This window comes from Schistocerca serialis, unplaced genomic scaffold (genome assembly GCF_023864345.2).
Source record: "Schistocerca serialis cubense isolate TAMUIC-IGC-003099 unplaced genomic scaffold, iqSchSeri2.2 HiC_scaffold_1402, whole genome shotgun sequence".
NCBI lineage: Eukaryota > Metazoa > Arthropoda > Insecta > Orthoptera > Acrididae > Schistocerca > Schistocerca serialis.
The window spans coordinates 724457-743128 of NW_026047628.1; the positions used below are offsets into that span (position 1 = coordinate 724457).

The window sequence follows — 18672 nt, forward strand, 5'->3', positions numbered from 1 at the left end:
CACCTGAATACGGCTTAATTTAAACAATGATTAGAGATTGTGTCACATTCAATTGAGGGGTGCAACATGATTCTGGATTAGATTTCCTTATCAGCATTGTGCCATACTCAACTTCCAGCTACATAGGGTGGAACACGGCAGAAAAATGCTTCAGTTAGGTTAAGTCATGGTAGAGAGGTGGCAAGAAGAGTCTATTGCGAAAGATGAACCAATTAAACCACGAAAACTATACTAAGACTCGATTCGCATGATTATGTATCCAAGGGTACTGGGAAATTTCATTGGGTCAGTGTCGAGTCCAGCTTGCTGGCAGGAATTTTGTGTGTGATGGAACCATTAGAAGAGAATTAAGTATTAGATCAGGTGGGTTGTTTATTTAACAGACATATCATGCCCATACCTGTTTTTACATACCATTTCAGCACAGAGGGCACATGATTAACACACCAGTTGTTAATCTCCAATATGAATGTCTTGGAGGAAGAAGAATGGAACATATGGGGTGTCAGCTACAGAGAATTACCAGACATCACTGAAACTGTATGAGGAGCAAAAGTGAAGCATCTAGAGGGAAGCAAGAGCAAACAGATGACAAACTACTTTTGGAATTCAATGGTTTATTTTTTCCAGAAGGACCATTATCAGGTACGCATATTGCACAACACTGCATACCAATATCATATGAGTCATCAGTCTACCACAAACCATACAGAAGAGCTAGCAACTTTCACCCAATTTTGAAGTTGTAAATCTATCAACAGCTGAAAGATGGAATACTTGAAGAATGTGATGTCGACAGTGGGCAGGAATATTTGTGCCAAAAATATAGGTTTGGTTTGATTATAGGCACCTAAATGAGAAAACCATAATGGAAGCCTACCATTTCCCAAACATCACAGAAACTATGGATCATTTAGAGCTATCCTAATATTTTTCAACAATGGATTTGCAGAGCGAGTATCACCAGATACAGCCTGTATCATAGGACTGACACAAAATAGCATTTCTGGAACCATGGGGACACTACCAAATCAGAAGGATGCCATCATCATTAAAAAATGCACCTGTATAAATTTCATAGATTGTTGGAAACAATTCTCAGAAGTTTGAAACCATGGAAATGCTGTGTATCTTGATGGAATAATCGTCTATGGAAGTGACAGCAGACAGTATATGCAGTGCTTAAGGGAAGTATTCCTAAGGTTAAAAGCAGTGAAGTTAACAGTGAGTACAAAAAATTGTGACTTTTTGATGGAATAGATGGCATACCTAGGACATATTAAAAGATGGATGTAACACAGACCAAGATTAATTAGAGCTGTATGGGAATTTCCCGTACCACAATCTGTAAAAGAGTTGCAGTCACTCTGGACTTGTGAACTATTACCACCAGTTCGTAAAAGGATGTGTGGATACTGTCAAAAGGTTGACAATTCTTAGAAGAAGGGTACTAAATTTGTGTGGTCAGAACAGTGCCAGCATGCTTTTGAGGGGCTAAAAGAAGCTTAAACATTGAGTCCAATTGTAGCATTTCCAGATTTTAATACAGAATTTGTTTTATTATGTGATGCGTAAATTCATGCACCAGCCTGTCTCTTATCAGAAGAGGTAGAATGTGTAGAACATCTAGTAGCTTACGCTCAAGGCAACTGAATTCTGAAGAATGAAGTTATTCCACAATGGAGAATGGGAAGTTAACCTTATTTATGGACTTTCATACTTCAAATTTTATCTGTACAGTAAAACATTCAGAGTAATAACAGATCATACGACATTAAAATAGTTGGGGTTAAAGAATCCTTCCCAATAGGTTGACATGATGGGCAGCAAGGCTAAGTGAATTTGATTTTGAACTTATTCATAAAACTGAGAAGAAGCATGGGAATGCAGATAGCTGAAGTAGAAAACCAGCAGTATTACATATTACTAAGAATATCGAAGAACTACAAATCCAAGTAGAAGTCTTAGAGAGGGAAGTAGTTATTAAAATTGTTGCAGTCTGCAGAAGATAGTGTTCCAGCTAGGGGTAAATTTGTTGCAAGAAGGGAAGTATTTAAAGGGTCTAAGGAAAGTACAGAAGGAACTATCACCAAAGTTGAGGTTCGTTTCAGAACCTGAGCACAAAGGCTTGCCCTTTAATTTGGAGTAGCCAAAGTATCATTGAGAACTGATGGAAGAAAAGTTTCTCTTTCCATTTCTGTAACAGTAGCAGGGAAACAAGAACATCATGAGTGCTACATAATTCATGCATAACTCGTCACAAGGGGAACACTGCAGAAATTTGTAAGAGTAAAAACTCAACGACTGTCATTAACTGCAAAATATGAAGGAAGATATGTAGAAATGGAGGAAGCAAAGTTACAAAAATGCCACCGAGAGAAAATCATAGTCTGTCTGCATATGGTAATATGAGTGGGGCAAGATTCCTGTGCAGTGAAATTGATAATGGGAGAAAGGAGGAAATAGAATACAATTAAAAAGTGGTCCAGCCAGAATTGTACTTTCAGCATGTCGAGGCACATGGGCTTTGTCAAGATGGTAGTAGCAGCTAGTTGTTACAAAAAGTGGAAGGGTACATCAGCAACGAGGGTAGAATGAAAGGTGAATGCTTTCTTATTAAATGGAACAGCGTAGTAATGGGGCGTACTTTCTGCCTGTCCACCATGATTGCAGGGATAACTCACTTGAGCATTTCCCAGCCACATTTGTACTGGCCAGAAGAGCCCATGGAAGTGCCACCTGCTGCAAACCACCCAGCTTAAATCAAACTCTAGGGCCAGAACTAATGTAATCTGTAAACACACTTCTGAACTGGCAGGAGGGACCAATATCCCTGGAAACGTTATTGCAACATGTAAATTCATATTGTGAAAAATCAGCACCAGAATGAGACAACACTCACCATTGTCATACCAACCACTGCAGTGGCACTTGTTCTGCTGAGCCTGGTGTTCTTCTGGTACACAAAAGACAAAGAACACGACCGAGTTCGGACCCAGCCATAGTTCAGGTTCCACTGCGTTGGATAACCCAAGCATAAAAGTAGCAGAATGCACAGTGATATAGTATGAAGAATAATCGATTTATTTTCACTTTTAGGTGAGACGTATAGAGTTGGAAAAAATTGTACAAGAGGCACAGTAATGAAATTAGTACCATGATGTTTGAGTCAAGGTGCAGGGCAAGGCGCCCTATGGAAATTTATAAGATTCAGTGAAAGGGCTAAGGTAACTAATTGTTAGAATGATACATAAGTGGCGAAATAAGGCCGGAAATACTTGTCGCCAGTAACTCTGGTTTAATAGGTAGTATAGTTTGATCAATCCGAGAGAGAGAGTCTTGATAAAAAGGTCAATGTAGCGTATTGACCACAACTGGTCAAAAAATATGCTAGAGCAGCAGAACAGCCAGCTGCACATGGGTGACGGTGTTATGCATTGAAAAGCAAAACATGGCCAACTTGCTTTGCAAAGCAGAGCAAGCTGGGCATAGTATAGCAACAGCCAATGCTGCAATATGCTAGTGGAAAGACGCAAGTTTTTCATCACTTGCCACCAGATTAGTATTTACAATACATGCCTTAAACACTAAACAAACATAATCTGAAATGTAGAAGTACTAAGCAGTTCATATGATACTTGTCCCACTATCACAGCCAACACCACACACCTGTGACACCCACAGTGACACCCTGGAATGCAGCATGGAGTCCACCATTCAAACACAACACAGGGCAGGCTGCCCTTAGTCACAAGCAAGCTGCCTGCTCACTCTTGGCATTGCCTTCTGTGAAGATGTGTCAGAGGTAGACATACAGCAGGTCTCAAACAATAAAGGCCACTCTGCCAAAGCCATCTGCACACAGTTTACCTTGATACAACATGTCCAGCAGATGCTGCAGGCTTATATGCCAGCTACCGTGCAGTACAAAGGCAGTCTGTTGTAACCTTACAGCCAAATAACAGTCCTCTCTTCAGAAGTCACATGTGGTCGACCCTGCCCTGGACTTTGGGATACAGTTTCAGTCTCTATGAACTGTCGTTACATCCAAGAAACAACAGCACAATTCACACTAAGCCATCAGGCCACATCAATTTTTGACTGTCCTGCTTCCTTTCTTTCTATGGCCCTCCAATGCCAAGTCTAGTAGGCATTTTCTCTGTGTCAAACTGCACTGTCTGTAGCTGTGTACATGGTGATTGTGAATGTGGGGTTACCCAACAAACACTACCTCGTTTCATACAACCCCTGAAATCACTGGCAAAGTTGTCAGTTGACCGGAATGCCATCTTCCATGCAGAACACGATCATACGGACATCTGGTTACAGTTTGTAGGATTGTATTGTGAATGAAACACAAGATGGGGAAGTAGTAGTTTGTTGCTTTAATTCTGGATATAAGATTAGTTTAGGCCATTTTGCATTCAGTCCTCAATTGGCACATGTAGTCTCACTCATTTTTTCAGTTCTTCCTTACTGGCAAGCCAATCACGAATGGCTCTTTCTGTTAGAGGAGGACCAAAATGCCACTCAGCTGCTCTGTTTCCATATTGGTCTGCATATGCTATTATCTTCAATTTATAGCCCGCATCATATGAAAACCCTATTTTTTTCATTAATAAACTACTAAATAAAATACTCTTCTGTTATCAATAATACAAATCACTTTCAGTTCAAGTTCACTGGCACTGTAGACTGCTGTGATACATCATAGGCTTGACAGTGTTCTAGGTTTGTGATGGCGGGGCAGGAGGGGGACAGTGTTAACAAGCTTGTTAAGCTCTACAGCTGATGTTCCTTGCATCGGTGCACTGCTACTGCCAGTTGAATCGTGTTGCCAGATAGTTATAGGTTTCCCACAGCACTGAATATATGGCCTTCTTTAAGCCTGGCAGGAATTTTAAAGCAAATACTGGACATTTTAAAATTAATTTTGAGTATAAGACACACCTGAATGATGTAGGAATTTTTTTTAAGAAAAACGTGTGTCGTACTCCATGAAATATTGTATGCTTTTGTTCTGTATAAAATATAAAGTGAAATTGGTGATGTTTCGTTGTGAGTGACACACTTTAGGTCTCAGTGACCTGCCCTTCTTTCCTAACCTTCCTGTATCTGTTACTAACTCTTTCCAGATGAAGGAAATAATAATTCCGAAAGCTAGGCAAGTTCCTTGTACCTTTGTGTGCATGTATTGTCAGTATTAGCTATTTCAACTCCTTAAGTTAAGTGAAGACCAGCCATTTTGTCTGACAAATTTGTAGTTTTGAGCCAATCCAAAATGTGAACACGAGAGTAAAATATAATTTTCTGAACCTTATCTGTGTTTTTGCATCAAGGTTTATCTGTAGTATCTATTTTCCTGTCTGAAGAGCAAAACTGTAAATAATTTCCCCCATCTATTTTTTGAAAGTTAGAAGTAGAGGTTACAATGATATGAAGAATCTTTGTCTTCACATTACATACCTGATGTACTGATCAGTATGGCACTTCCTGTGTGCTGATTTGAACTGCGTAGACCATGTTACAAAATACATTTTGTTTGGCTACAGTGTTAGAGGCATTTTAAGTTAAAAATTCATCATGTTTGCTGCCAGATATGGAACTAAAAATACTGATTAAATTGTGATATCCAAAGAATTTAACATCAAGGATTCTTACTACACAGAAGGTAGGTCAGGAAGAATATTTAAATTTTTTGTTAGGTAACTTTAACCTAAACAATTTAAAAAAGACGTGCTGTAAAGCAAAGAATTTATGGTGGAATTAATTTGTGGATGAAACAATAAAAGTTTCATTTACTGAATAATTTACATAGTAATACATCTGTATATGAAGGCTGGTGCATTGTTACACATTATTATTACTAGCTTTCTGTTAAAGATAATGGATAGTAAATTTGAGAGAGAGAGAGAGAGAGAGAGAGAGAGAGAGAGAGAGAGAGAGAGAGAAATTTTGCAAAACTGTAAGCAAATCAATTACAATTGGTTCAGTGTAGAGAAAAAGACAAGAAAATATCACAAGACTCCATAAGAAAGGAAAGAGAACAACTTCGCAAATGTCTAGATTTAAAATAAAGGTAAAGAGGAAAAAGAGTTGTGAAGAGTATGTACAAGTAATGTAAACGCACAACCACTCATGTCACTGGAGTGTAAACATCAGAACCCTATTTACGTTCATACTAATCCTCATAAACTTTAGGAAAAGCAATGAAAAGATTGAAATAACTACATCCAGAGAGCCCAACATGGAAATATGCAGTAACAAACAAATTAATTGTTCCAGTGGAACAACTTCCATAATGTTTAAGCACACATTAACAACACGAACTGGATAACAAGGTTTCAGAAAAAAAGAAGCAAACAGTTGAATTTTTTTACAACAGAGATGACAATCTGTCAAGCACCTGACAGATTATTTAAATATCAGAAGACAAAGACGCACAGAGTTTTGCAAAAAGTACTACATGGTATTTTCAGCTCAGGGAGCTTATAAGCAATTTTAGGCAGATACAGAAATAGGACAAATAAAAAATACTTTCATTTATTACACATTTTGTTCGTTTTGAATACACCTCAATGTATGTATGAAGGTATCATGCCAACTCTTATTATCTGGTGAATGCACTGAAAAGAGCATTTTTTATGAGGTAAGGAGTTACTGGAACATGTAGCCTACCGATAATTCATGTGTACTACGAACTCATGTATAAAGTGTAAAAACTGTATTCCTAAACTTCACTCCACATTAAAGAATGAAGTTGACTGACAAACAAGTAAAATGGAAAAAAATGGATTGATGTTGACAGGCAACAAAAATATGCAGAAGTTAATGGTAGCATCACTGACAGCGTCAGAAATTTATAAGGAAATTTTATATTTAATAGTTCACTGCTTCATAGAAAACTCACAATCTGCTGAATTGGGGATATGTGCAAAATGGATTTCTCTAATCTGTAGATCTACAGACTGACTTTGTAGATAGTGTGTCTATGATTAACGAAGGCCAAAGTCAAAGTGCTGATTCATAACATGAATAAGTACAGGCTTTGCAGGTTGTGCCTGTATGCTGCAGGAACATTTTATCATGCCATCATCACTAATGAGATCTAACACATGAAACAGTTTCTGTTGCTGTGTTCTCATATAAATAATACCTGATGTAAATAAGAAGATCTCACATCTAAAAAAATTTGACAATTCGTTGAGATGGCTGTACTACTTCTATATTTGAAAAAAAAAAAAAAAAGTACACATTATCCAGTTTGTGTTCTAGAGTATTTAAAGTGGAAATGGACTGTTATTCTTTGCTGCGTGACATGGTAAAGTCGTCATGGATGCTATTTGTGGTACAATGAGGAGAGGAGTGTGGAACCAGATGAAACACATAAAATGGTATGCTGGCTGAGCTACAGATTTTTATAAATGGCACAAACTCGGATTCAAGTAAAAACCATGTTTTATGGTACTGGATGATGGTTTCTGGACAACTGAGTGAGTGTAACTCGCATTCAGGTCAAACGTTTTTGCTCATATTCAAAACTATTATTATTTTTTACCTTAAGCTATCATAATATTGTTGTCACAACAACCCTGAAGCTTGATAAAACCAAACATCTTCTCGTAACTAAGGATGCAACCCATCAAATATGTGCCTGGTATTCAGAGGTGGAAAATGATTCTTGTGGGGATCAAATGCTGCAGACGAAGACACAATAGCAACACATGCTGTCAAGAATGTGCATACTGATCTGATAAATCCTGGACTTTTGTCATTGTAGAAATTTTAAATGAGAGGTATAAAACAATTTCTATGGCATCTCTGAAAATACAGAACCTATGGTAATGTTTTTGAAACCCATTCCAAAGGCTACAATTTTTTCACAAAATACAAAAGTGACAGCACTTTTTGTTAGAACTGAACAAATTTGAACATTAATAAATTAACCAATGATCATTTAAAAAGCATCAGATATTACTTATGTCTTTAGAATTGGGACCTATGACTGTGTTGCAAGATGAATCTTTTAAGAAGAAAATGTAATATAATGAAAAACTGAAAGACTCATGTGTTTAAATTGTATGATCTATGTATAGTTTTAGTTTTTTTTTAGTATCAAAAATTGCATTATGAATAATGCTATTTGTGCGAGCTATGTATAGAATCTATGGTGTCCCGAATGCAATTAGTTTTTGACTTTTATCTTCAAGATTTCAAGTTTTAGATTCAATTATTGCATGCCTAATTTAACATATTCCTTATGTATTTGGATTTTAAAGGATGGGTGCAATTCAAATAATTTCTGATTTAAACATTATTTTAAGAAATTCTTTCAGAAGCTATCTTTAATTCCACATGGCCAATTGTGTGAACCCATTATCAATCATTTAGAAAAGGAACTGTTACTATAACAATGAATGAAACTCACTTTTCAAACATGTGATTGCCCAAGAGAAAACTTGGAATCGATCTTTCCTCAGCTGAATTGTACTTTCGATTCAACTAACATTTAATGAGTAACTATACTATTGTATTCCATTAAGAAATAATTGCAGCTCTATCCACTGCAACTACCAGGCCTACTGATCATACAACAAAATCAAATTATTTCCAACATCAATTGGTGGATATTTAGTAGTTCAGTCATTTCTACAATGAAGTAAACAAATTTAGTTGATAACCTACAAAATATTTCAATGCACCCTATGGGTTGTTCATTAAAATTATTTAAACCAATACTTCACAACAAGAGTAATTATCTTTTATGTTGGCTAACTGTCACAACACAGCTGACCCAAACACTACTACTCAAATATTATGAGAATCAATAGTGGACAGATTACATTAACCTCTCAACAGAGCCACATCATTTTATGACAAGAAATTAAGAATGTTCTGACATTTACTCAGCCATAACCTTACTTGTAGATCAGAATTGTTTTGAGAAAATATTAAATTCTTTATAAACTTGACAACTAAAGACAATATGATTCATCATTGAAGACTTAGCACACATACATTGAGTTAACTGTGTTGCAAAAGATATGTACAATACCAATCCGTGTTTGCGACATCTGTATTCAGACACTGGGCTTAACAGACCACGTTTTGTTTTGAACATTATACATACTGGTTAGATAGTGATGAAAGGAAACACAGTTTACCAATAAAATGAAAAAAGGTAAGGCATATGTACCCATTTCCAGCAATTATTTGGTTGGTATATGGTTCATGGCATATTTACCTAATTTTAATATATAACAGATACAATTAAGAGACTTAAATAATCAACAAAATGTTCTCCTTCACTATTTACAGCAGTCCCCCAACGCTGGGATGACTTTTTCATTCTGTAACTATACAAGGCACATAGAAGTGGAGAAAACTTATTGGCATCACATTACAGCCTTAATCTCCCTTTACTCGGGGAAACTACAAGTGTTGTCATGTTAAATGAATTACACTTACAAGAACTGAATCTTAGCTTAGCAACAATAAATTGGGTCATAGTGATAAATGATACCTTGGGAGGAAAACTGAATACAGAATGGGGAAACAATACATATGATGTCCCACAGGACTGACCTACATAAATGTTGTGCTAAAGCCATTGGAAATGCCTTCAAAATCTGCAATGCTTGCCGATAATTAGTACACTGATAATGGCCAAACACATTCATACTAGAAACAGCCAGAAGAATAATGGAACATGCTTGCAACTGGTTTACAGGCAACAGCACAAAAATTCAACCTTTATACTTACAAAAACATACATCATGCAATTCCAAACAAATTCAAATGACTTCCAGATACAAGGAGATATCAATGACAGACACTGGATGAGGTTCCAAGAGTTAAGTTCTTAGGCATTCAGATCGATAACAAATTAAGGAGACACCAGCATGAGAATGAGATAACCAAAAAGCTCATCTCTCTCTGCCCTGTAATTAATGAATGTTCCTCCAGAGCAGGCTGTTCCAGCTCGTCAGCTCCATCGTGAGCCGCAGAGCGCTCCCTGCTCCAGGGAGCCGCGTCGCTCGCTGTGACCATTCAAGTGGGCTGGCACGCCGGCATGTGGCATGGCTGGCTCAGGCAGGCGGCAAGGCGAGTGTTTTGATGTGCCAGCATCGACTTACAACCTCATTCTCTTAGCTGCTGAGACGTGGTGACATGCTACACCAGGAAATATGATGTTCAGGAAATAAATAAGAAACAACTATTGTACAAGAAATTGCATACTAAATTTATTGGGCCTCTGTAGCTTGAAATTTCCTTTTCATTACAAGATCGGAAATATCAGGCGTCAAAGTGTTCCAGAGTTAATGTGGAGGATGGCCTTCATTGTTGCATCCCGAAGAAATGATCGTTCCTTACTTTTTACTCTTTTCATTGCTGCGAAAAGCTGCTCACAACAACATCTAGATCCAAACACGCACATGATCTGAGCGGCATTTTTCTGAAGCTTGGGAAATGTTTTTTGCTCTAATGAATGATACCATCGTGTTGTAGTACCTCTCTTTCAACAAAGTTGAAATCAATAATGTCAAATGGAAGTGACGATGACAAGTCATCAGGGGAAACTGAAAAAGGAGTGCTGAACACCTTAAGTTCCATATCCAAACTAGTGAAGTCTCGGAATTGTGATCAAACGACGCAATGAGCTGCTTTAACTTTGCTTGGTAATAGCTGAAAGTAGTACCCTCAGGTAATTTTAAAGAAGCAAAGACGATAGAAGAATGTTAAATGTCCATTACTCATCTGCCTCTCAAATAAACGTAACTTTTCCATGAACGCTTGATCTGGTCGTGTATGTCAGCGAGTAGCTGCCCTTTGCCCTGCAATGACAGATTTATATTATTCAGATGCATGGTTATGTCAGCTAGGAATGCCAGGTCTGATATCCATTTTATATCTTTCAGACAATGCATTTCTTCCCCTTTCATTTCGAGAAAAAGGGATATTTCCTCACGAATGGCAAAGAAAACATCAAGAACTTTTCCCCAACTCAGCCAACGAACTGTATGTGGTAAGGTATATCCCCATACTCCGCTTCCATATCTTTCAGGAATCCTTTGAATTGGCGATGATTCATACCGTGATGACGCAAAAAATTCACACACTTCACAACATCTTTCATTACGCCACCTAGCTCTACTGTTTCAGCACACAGTGCCTGTTGGTGAATAAAACAATGAAGAGTCAAAATGTCTTTCCCGAATTCGTCCCTGAGTTTATTTTGCAAACGAGAAGCAAAACCTTGGTGACGCCCGATCATTTGTGGTGCACCTTCTGTCGCTACAGAATGGAGCTTATCTCACTGCAAATTCATATTGTACACTGATTCACAAACAGCTTAAAAAATCGCACGTCCTGTTGCGGTGTAATCAAGTGGTACCACATCCAAGAGTTCTTCAGTTACTTCCAGCTCCATGTCGACACCACGCACAAAGACTGCAAGCTGAGCACAGTCCGATATGTCAGTGCTTTCGTCAGGCGCTAGTGAAAATGCAACAAAGCTCTCCACCTTTTTCATGAGCTGTGTCTCTAAATCTGCTGCCATGTCCAGAATTTGACGAGACATTGTTTGCTTCGACAGGCCAACCCCTTCAATTGCCAGTACCTCCTTTGGAAACAAACATTCTGCAACTGCTGCCATGCACTATTTTACGAGTGGTCCCACCGAAAATGGCTTGCCACTAGTCCCAATGAAGTGAGCGACCTTGTAGCTTGCTCGAATTGCAGATTCAGTAGTGTTTTGTCCACTCTCATTCACCTGAATATTATAAAGGCATTACAGAACACTAACTATGTTGCATGTCTTGATACACTCAGTATTACGAAACCGATTTTAAACTTACGTCTCCTGGTTTGTCGTTCTTAAGCCTGGCTACCAGTTCCCTGCGTGCAATGCCTTCTACCTGTGCACTGCATGAAGACGTGTATAATGTCGTTGTATATTGTAGCTCTTCCCAGAATTAAATACTTTATGACATACAAGACACTGCGGACGACCATCCCTCTCAATGAATAGAAAAGTATCATCCTCCAATAGAGGTAAAGGGCTCCCGCCCCTAGTCATAGCTGTCATTGAACATGGATTATTGCGTCAGTTGCAGCTGCATGCAGCCAGGGGGCAGTGAGTTCGCTTTCCCCCCTCCATGCGGGCTCCGAGCTGCCGCAGTGAGCCCTCTGGCTCCCTGGAGCTCGGTTGGAACAGCCTGCTCCAGAGTGTCTACATGCAGAAATGCTTCCCAGCACGCTTTCTCTCAGTCCTAGCCTATAGGATAATCTTATAGAACATGGCAGCAATGAACAAATTAGTATTTATTTTATACAAGCTTGTAGTAGGAATGTGATGTGAACACTTTGCATCTACATGTCACTATGGAACTCCCTATTGCCTTTCACATTAAATAACATTAATATTTTATTTATTTCTATTTGGCTTTCCCAGAAGACAATTCCAACAACAAGTGAAATCTCCAAAAGATGCCATTGAAATTGCCTGTAGGTGAGTAATGCTGAAGGGATCAACTTGACAATTTTACGAATTTGTCGACCCCATTTCAATTGAAACCCAAGCAGACACCAAGGAATTGGATGCAGTATGTTTCATTCAGTGTGTGACCAGTAGTGTCTACTTCTTCTAGTAGCAGGCCATTTCTGATTGCTTTTCCATCTTATAAAATGAGTCTTCAAGGGATGACTTGAACTGGTAGCTGCAACATTAATAAGGGTAAAGTGCTGTGCAATATGGAGCAGGAAGTTTGTTGGTAGCGATCAGGAGTTATTACTAAACGTAAGTAATGTGATGAACATATCTAAAAAGAAAGATGATGAAACTTACCAAACAAAAGCGCTGGCAGGTCGATAGACACACAAACAAACACAAACATACACACAAAATTCTAGCTTTCGCAACCAATGGTTGCCTCGTCAGGAAAGAGGGAAGGAGAAGGAAAGACAAAAGGATATGGGTTTTAAGGGAGAGGGTAAGGAGTCATTCCAATCCCGGGAGCGGAAAGACTTACCTTAGGGGGAAAAAAGGACAGGTATACACTCGCACACACACACATATCCATCCACACATACACAGACACAAGCAGACAAATGTCTGCTTGTGTCTGTGTATGTGTGGATGGATATGTGTGTGTGTGCGAGTGTATACCTGTCCTTTTTTCCCCCTAAGGTAAGTCTTTCCGCTCCCGGGATTGGAATGACTCCTTACCCTCTCCCTTAAAACCCATATCCTTTTGTCTTTCCTTCTCCTTCCCTCTTTCCTGACGAGGCAACCATTGGTTGCGAAAGCTAGAATTTTGTGTGTATGTTTGTGTTTGTTTGTGTGTCTATCGACCTGCCAGCGCTTTTGTTTGGTAAGTTTCATCATCTTTCTTTTTAGATATATTTTTCCCACGTGGAATGTTTCCCTCTATTATATTCATATCATTAATGTGATGAACAGTTTGACGAGATTAGCACTGAACTGAATCTGAAGAGGAGCAAATTCTGTAACAAATTGAAGAAAGTTGACTATGTTAGAAAACACATAGATGGCCAAAAAACAGAAGAGATGGGAAATTATCAGAAATATAATTTTTCATACAGATGGTATACCACTGCATTGGAAGCAGCATTCATCAGCTAAAGGGTCTGCAGACCTGACCATGAAATTTGCTTCATCTCACAGTATGGTATCTTTTTTATTGGTGGGTGTTTGTAAAAGGCTCCACCTATGTGTTCCAATAACACTGGATGAACTATGATGCTACATGGGAACAGCATTGAGTTTCCTAAACTGACATGCTTGCAAATGCATGGATCAAGTCTATTGTCTGGATGCTTAAATGTGTAGAAAAGGATTTTGATACTTGTGATCAGTAAATGACGAATCTGGTCCTAAACATAGCTGTGAAAAGTACCTTAATGATGTATGTGCACACACACAAAATGTGAGCAACATCAAAACCATATGGTTCCTTTGGAAATAAAGGCTTTGCAGGCATGTATAGAAATAAAAATCTGACCCCAATTCTGTACCTTTGTAATAAATAAAGTTATAGCCTTGTGAAATCTGATGATTTTAAACATCCTTGAGGAATTGCTTATACAGGTATAACTTCTTTCAGTGAAATATGATGATCTTAATTTGTCTTGATGGGTTGCACCTATTATTGAATGTTTCAGAATGTTTTTCAGAAAATTAAATTTTCTTTCAACACTGTTCTGGCTAGAGATATGGTGTGAATGTTATTCATTTGTTCATTCTTGAATTTACACATTGCATTCCATAAATGAAGATGTGGATGGATGTGGGATGAGCCACACTGCAAATCTTAAGGCAGAAGCTACCACAGGGATTTATCTCTGAAGTGTAGTGACAACAAGCTGTTTGTGACTAGTGCTAATCTACTCGCACGGCTAATTAAGGGAACTAGTAATAGATTATTTTGTATGTATGTATATGTACATTTACTACTATGAAAAATATCGTTGTTGCTCCTACTACATTGGTCAGCTACTTATTTTACCTAGAATTTCCACATACATCTATACTCCGTTATCCACTTAATGGCACATCGCAAAGGGTACCCCATAACCCTGCTGGTGATTTCCGTTCCCATTCCACTCACAAATATGAGTGAAAAAGACTGTATATGTGCCTGTCAATCAGCCCTGACTTCTCAAATTTCACCTTCATAGTCCTTATGTGCTGTGTATGTTGGAAACAACAAAATCGTTCACCAGTCAGCTTCAAATGGCAGTTCTCTAAATTTTCTCAATAGTGTTTCTAGAAAGAACATCACCTTCCCTCTGGGAATTCTCATTTGAGTTCCTGAAGGATCTCCATTACACTTGTGTGTTGTCTGAACCTACCAGTAACAGATGTAGCAGCCTGGCACTGAATTGCTTCTCCAACAAAGTATTAATTTGCTATCTTGCTAGCTTGCTCTAGCTTCTCATGCAATTACGTAATAAAATTCCCAATTCCACAATTACTAGAGAATCTTGCTGGCCATGTGCCAGTATCAAAATGGTCAGCCCTATTTTTCTGCATCATTATTAAGCTCTTGCATTTTATGCTCCCAAGACCACAAAGGTTGCATGTCCACTCTAGCTGACAGAGCTAACACATTTGCTGCACAATTACATGTACTACCCAGCATCACTGTTATGGTCACACATCCTATTCGTAGATTTCTCAGGTGTCTACCACTGTTTAATCTAAGTTACGTATTTTCCAAGTAACAAGTGGGGTACAACATCAGTGATTTCAGTGCCAACCACATGACATGGTATTCCAGACCACACAATCAGCAACACACTGTTCTTCACACTTGCTATGGGAGCAGCACTCCATGCAGTGGACACTATCCCTGAACCTCTGGCCCTGGTGCCATGGAAACATCTTGTTTGACCTGTGATATCTTGGGCTGCATATGAAGGCCAGTATGGCCTTTTGTATTTTCATGGTAAGTGGTCACCAACTACAATCCAGCCACTTTGACAACTACAGCTATGCCCTAGGACACCCTACAGATCACTGTTTTAGCCAAACTCCTCATATGCACATCCCTGACTACTATGTGCAGCATTCTCATTTCTGTAAAACCCTTCTTGTGGAACAACACTACTACTGTTTCATTTACTGTCCTGTCTACTTGTGATGCCAATGCATCCCTTTCATTTGTTTAAAATGGCATAACATGAGTCCCTGTGACATTTAAGTCTTGGCCTGTTAGCTGTGAATCAGCTACACTCCTTTATATATTCTCTGAGCTGTCCCTAGCATGATAGTTTGGATCCTAGACCTGTATGCTTGTATAATCACCACACATTCCAGTGTCTGAAGAAGCTAACATTTCACTGCCTGAAAAAATCCTTTATAACTTCAGAAAGTTTGTTTATGAACAATCAGATCAAGAGTGAGCCAGTACCTAACGTTCGCAAATGCGTGTTGAATATTCCCCAATATTTGTCTAATTTCATTCTTGTGACATGTTTATCAATGCGAGCTTCTCCTTCCCTTAGCAAGGTCATAAAGCATATTTAAAAAAATAATCTTTCTTTCTTCAGATCTGCCAGGACTCGAATGGTGAGGCCATACATGGCTTCAGCTATATACAATCATTCACTAAAAGCTATAAGAGTTTTTCTATTAATGAAAATTTTATAAGTAATACAACAGGTACCACAGAAGCTGTCACAATATGTACAGGTTGTGGCCAACATATTGGGGCTGATCTAGAACCCACAAATTTCATCTCTGTTTTTCAAATCCTAAAAAAATATTTAGGGCAAACTCAAGAATAACTATGATTCACACAAAAGATAAGAACAGCCAGTGTTCTTTTGAATTCTAAGTATCAGAAGTTGTTGAAAGTAGGAATATTTCTCAAATCACCTACACTATTAGAACTTACACTTCATCTAAATGTGAATTTCGTGACCATCACAGACAACCATTATACAATGTAGTTGATAACAACAAGGGCTACTGAGAACAGCATTATACCAGCCACTAGTCCCCTTCCACTTCTATTTAAAACAGTCAGAATGTAAGAGGTGATATGAAAGTCAAGCGCAGAAGTACAAGAATACTCTACAATTACAAACAGCAACAAATTCCAGAAAACTGACAATCAGTGACAATTCCACTGCAATGCATCTTTTACTCTACACACTTAACAAAAGACTTACTACTTGAATACATGCAATACATCAGAGATGTAAATACTTACAGTATTCTCAGTTATATTTAATTCAGGATCCTCCTTGATAAAATCAGTGGACAAAGATATTCCCAATGGAGCTTCAACAGACTGAAAGAAGAACACAATCTGTGAATTATAACTGCTTGCAATCTTCTGTGCGTATATGACAGCTCTCAATATTCTTTTCTCATTAGTATCATCCACCTTTGCAGAGATTCTTATCAATTGGGAAGAGAGTGTGTCAGAATGCATCCAAACCAGTTCTATTGGGCCTACTGTATCGGATGGTTGTACTCCCATATACAAATTTGATATATGTGAGTGTGGCAACATTTCAAAATTAAACTCAGATAATATAAAGATGCAAATAATCTTCCAACAGTAAACCCATAAACAAGAGGAATTTTTGGTCATTAATCAAATGAATGTGGCATTCCACACATCATCAAAATTACCCAAATTTAATGTTATATACATAGCTTCATGCCATATCACCATGTATTTTCAGTGCCTGCTCTTTAGGGAACAATGAAAATTTATGTCGTGTACTGGATGAAAATCATAAGGAATTCCACAGCAGGATTTCAGTAATGATGTAAATACTACAGTGACTAGTGACTGGGAACTGTAGAATATACATCCATCACATGTCATAGTTCCGAATATGTCACAGCACTGTGACACAGAGATGTAACAAGTTTAACAATTACTTCCAAGAGAAAGTCTTCCTTGCTCCGTTGACACCAAATATGTACTTAAGGCATTCATTACATAGAATCACAATAAAAAATTAATGTAAGAGTAATGGTTCATAAAGATATGCTTGTTGCAAGTGCTGTTAAAATACTATTGGTAATACCCTACAAATAACACATCTAACTAGAGTTTCTTACTACACTTCCTGCACAATACAGTGCTTGTGTGAAAACTTACATTATGCTCAGATCCAGCAGCACGGTGTTTCAGTTCGGGATCTTGGTTTACGCAAAAACTAGGGTCGCCAGCCTTTAATGGGTCTTCAAGAAACTGAAAAACCAAGAAACTGACGTATCAGGGCATCTGTCTCTTGTTCCTACACGGCACTGTCATAGAGGGGGAGACAAGGGGCCGAGACAGGGTGGTGGTGGTGGTGGGTCGGGGCGCGGGGCAGGGGGACAGGGCGCGGGGGCAGGGGGACAGGGCGCGGGGGCAGGGGGGCAGGGGGACAGGGCGCGGGGGGCAGGGGGACAGGGCGGTGGGGGAGATAGAGGGTGGGGGTAGAGGGTGGGGGGTGGGGGTAGAGGGTGGGGGTAGAGGGTGGGGGTAGAGGGTGGGGGAGAAAAGGGGAGTTTCTTATCAATCTATTTACACCAAGTGACATGTGCATAACATATCCAGTCAGCAGTTAGCAAAATCTTACAAGACCATATCTTGGGCATTGAGCAATGGCAAAAGCAAAATTAGATTCGACATTCATCATAATGATGATGCTACGACATATTAGAAAGTAACTTTTTATTCCAACACTGGACCATGTTACAACTGGAATGAGAGAGTGTTTTGCTGAAGAAAATATTTATCATTTTAAATTCAACATCCTTTTTCCATCACAATTACCGGACTATGATGCTAATGATCTTGCGCACAAACTAAATCAGTGCTTAACCGAACTACTGTATTTTGAAGACGAGTCACACTTTGTGATTAAAAAGAGACTAATGGGACAGTCTCTTCAATACAAGCAATGAGCATAAATGCCCTTAATGATTGTGTTTTTGTTATGCAAGCATTGTCTCTCTATCCTATATCTGACTATCCTACTTTGCACACGCTGTACAAAATATTTGTCTACCTGCATCTATTGTTGCAGTAGAAAGAAGTTTTTCAACACTGCAGTGTACAAAGACATGGCTGAGGTCAACAGTGAAGGAGGATCGACTTAATGGCTTAGCTGTGTTGGACACTCACCCTGAGATTGCTT

At 38.6% G+C, this 18672-nt stretch overlaps 1 protein-coding gene across 1 annotated transcript in view; it reads right to left on the reverse strand.

The window, feature by feature from the left end:
* The window catches only part of LOC126442757 (zinc finger protein 708-like), a 102879-nt gene that overhangs the window by 59619 nt on the left and 24588 nt on the right, over positions 1 to 18672 (reverse strand). The window contains exons 4-5 of the mRNA XM_050090791.1: positions 17646 to 17738; positions 16740 to 16820 (exon numbers count right to left, since the gene is read on the reverse strand). Coding sequence (XP_049946748.1) covers positions 16740 to 16820; positions 17646 to 17738 — 174 coding nt within the window. The remainder of the gene's footprint in view (positions 1 to 16739; positions 16821 to 17645; positions 17739 to 18672) is intronic.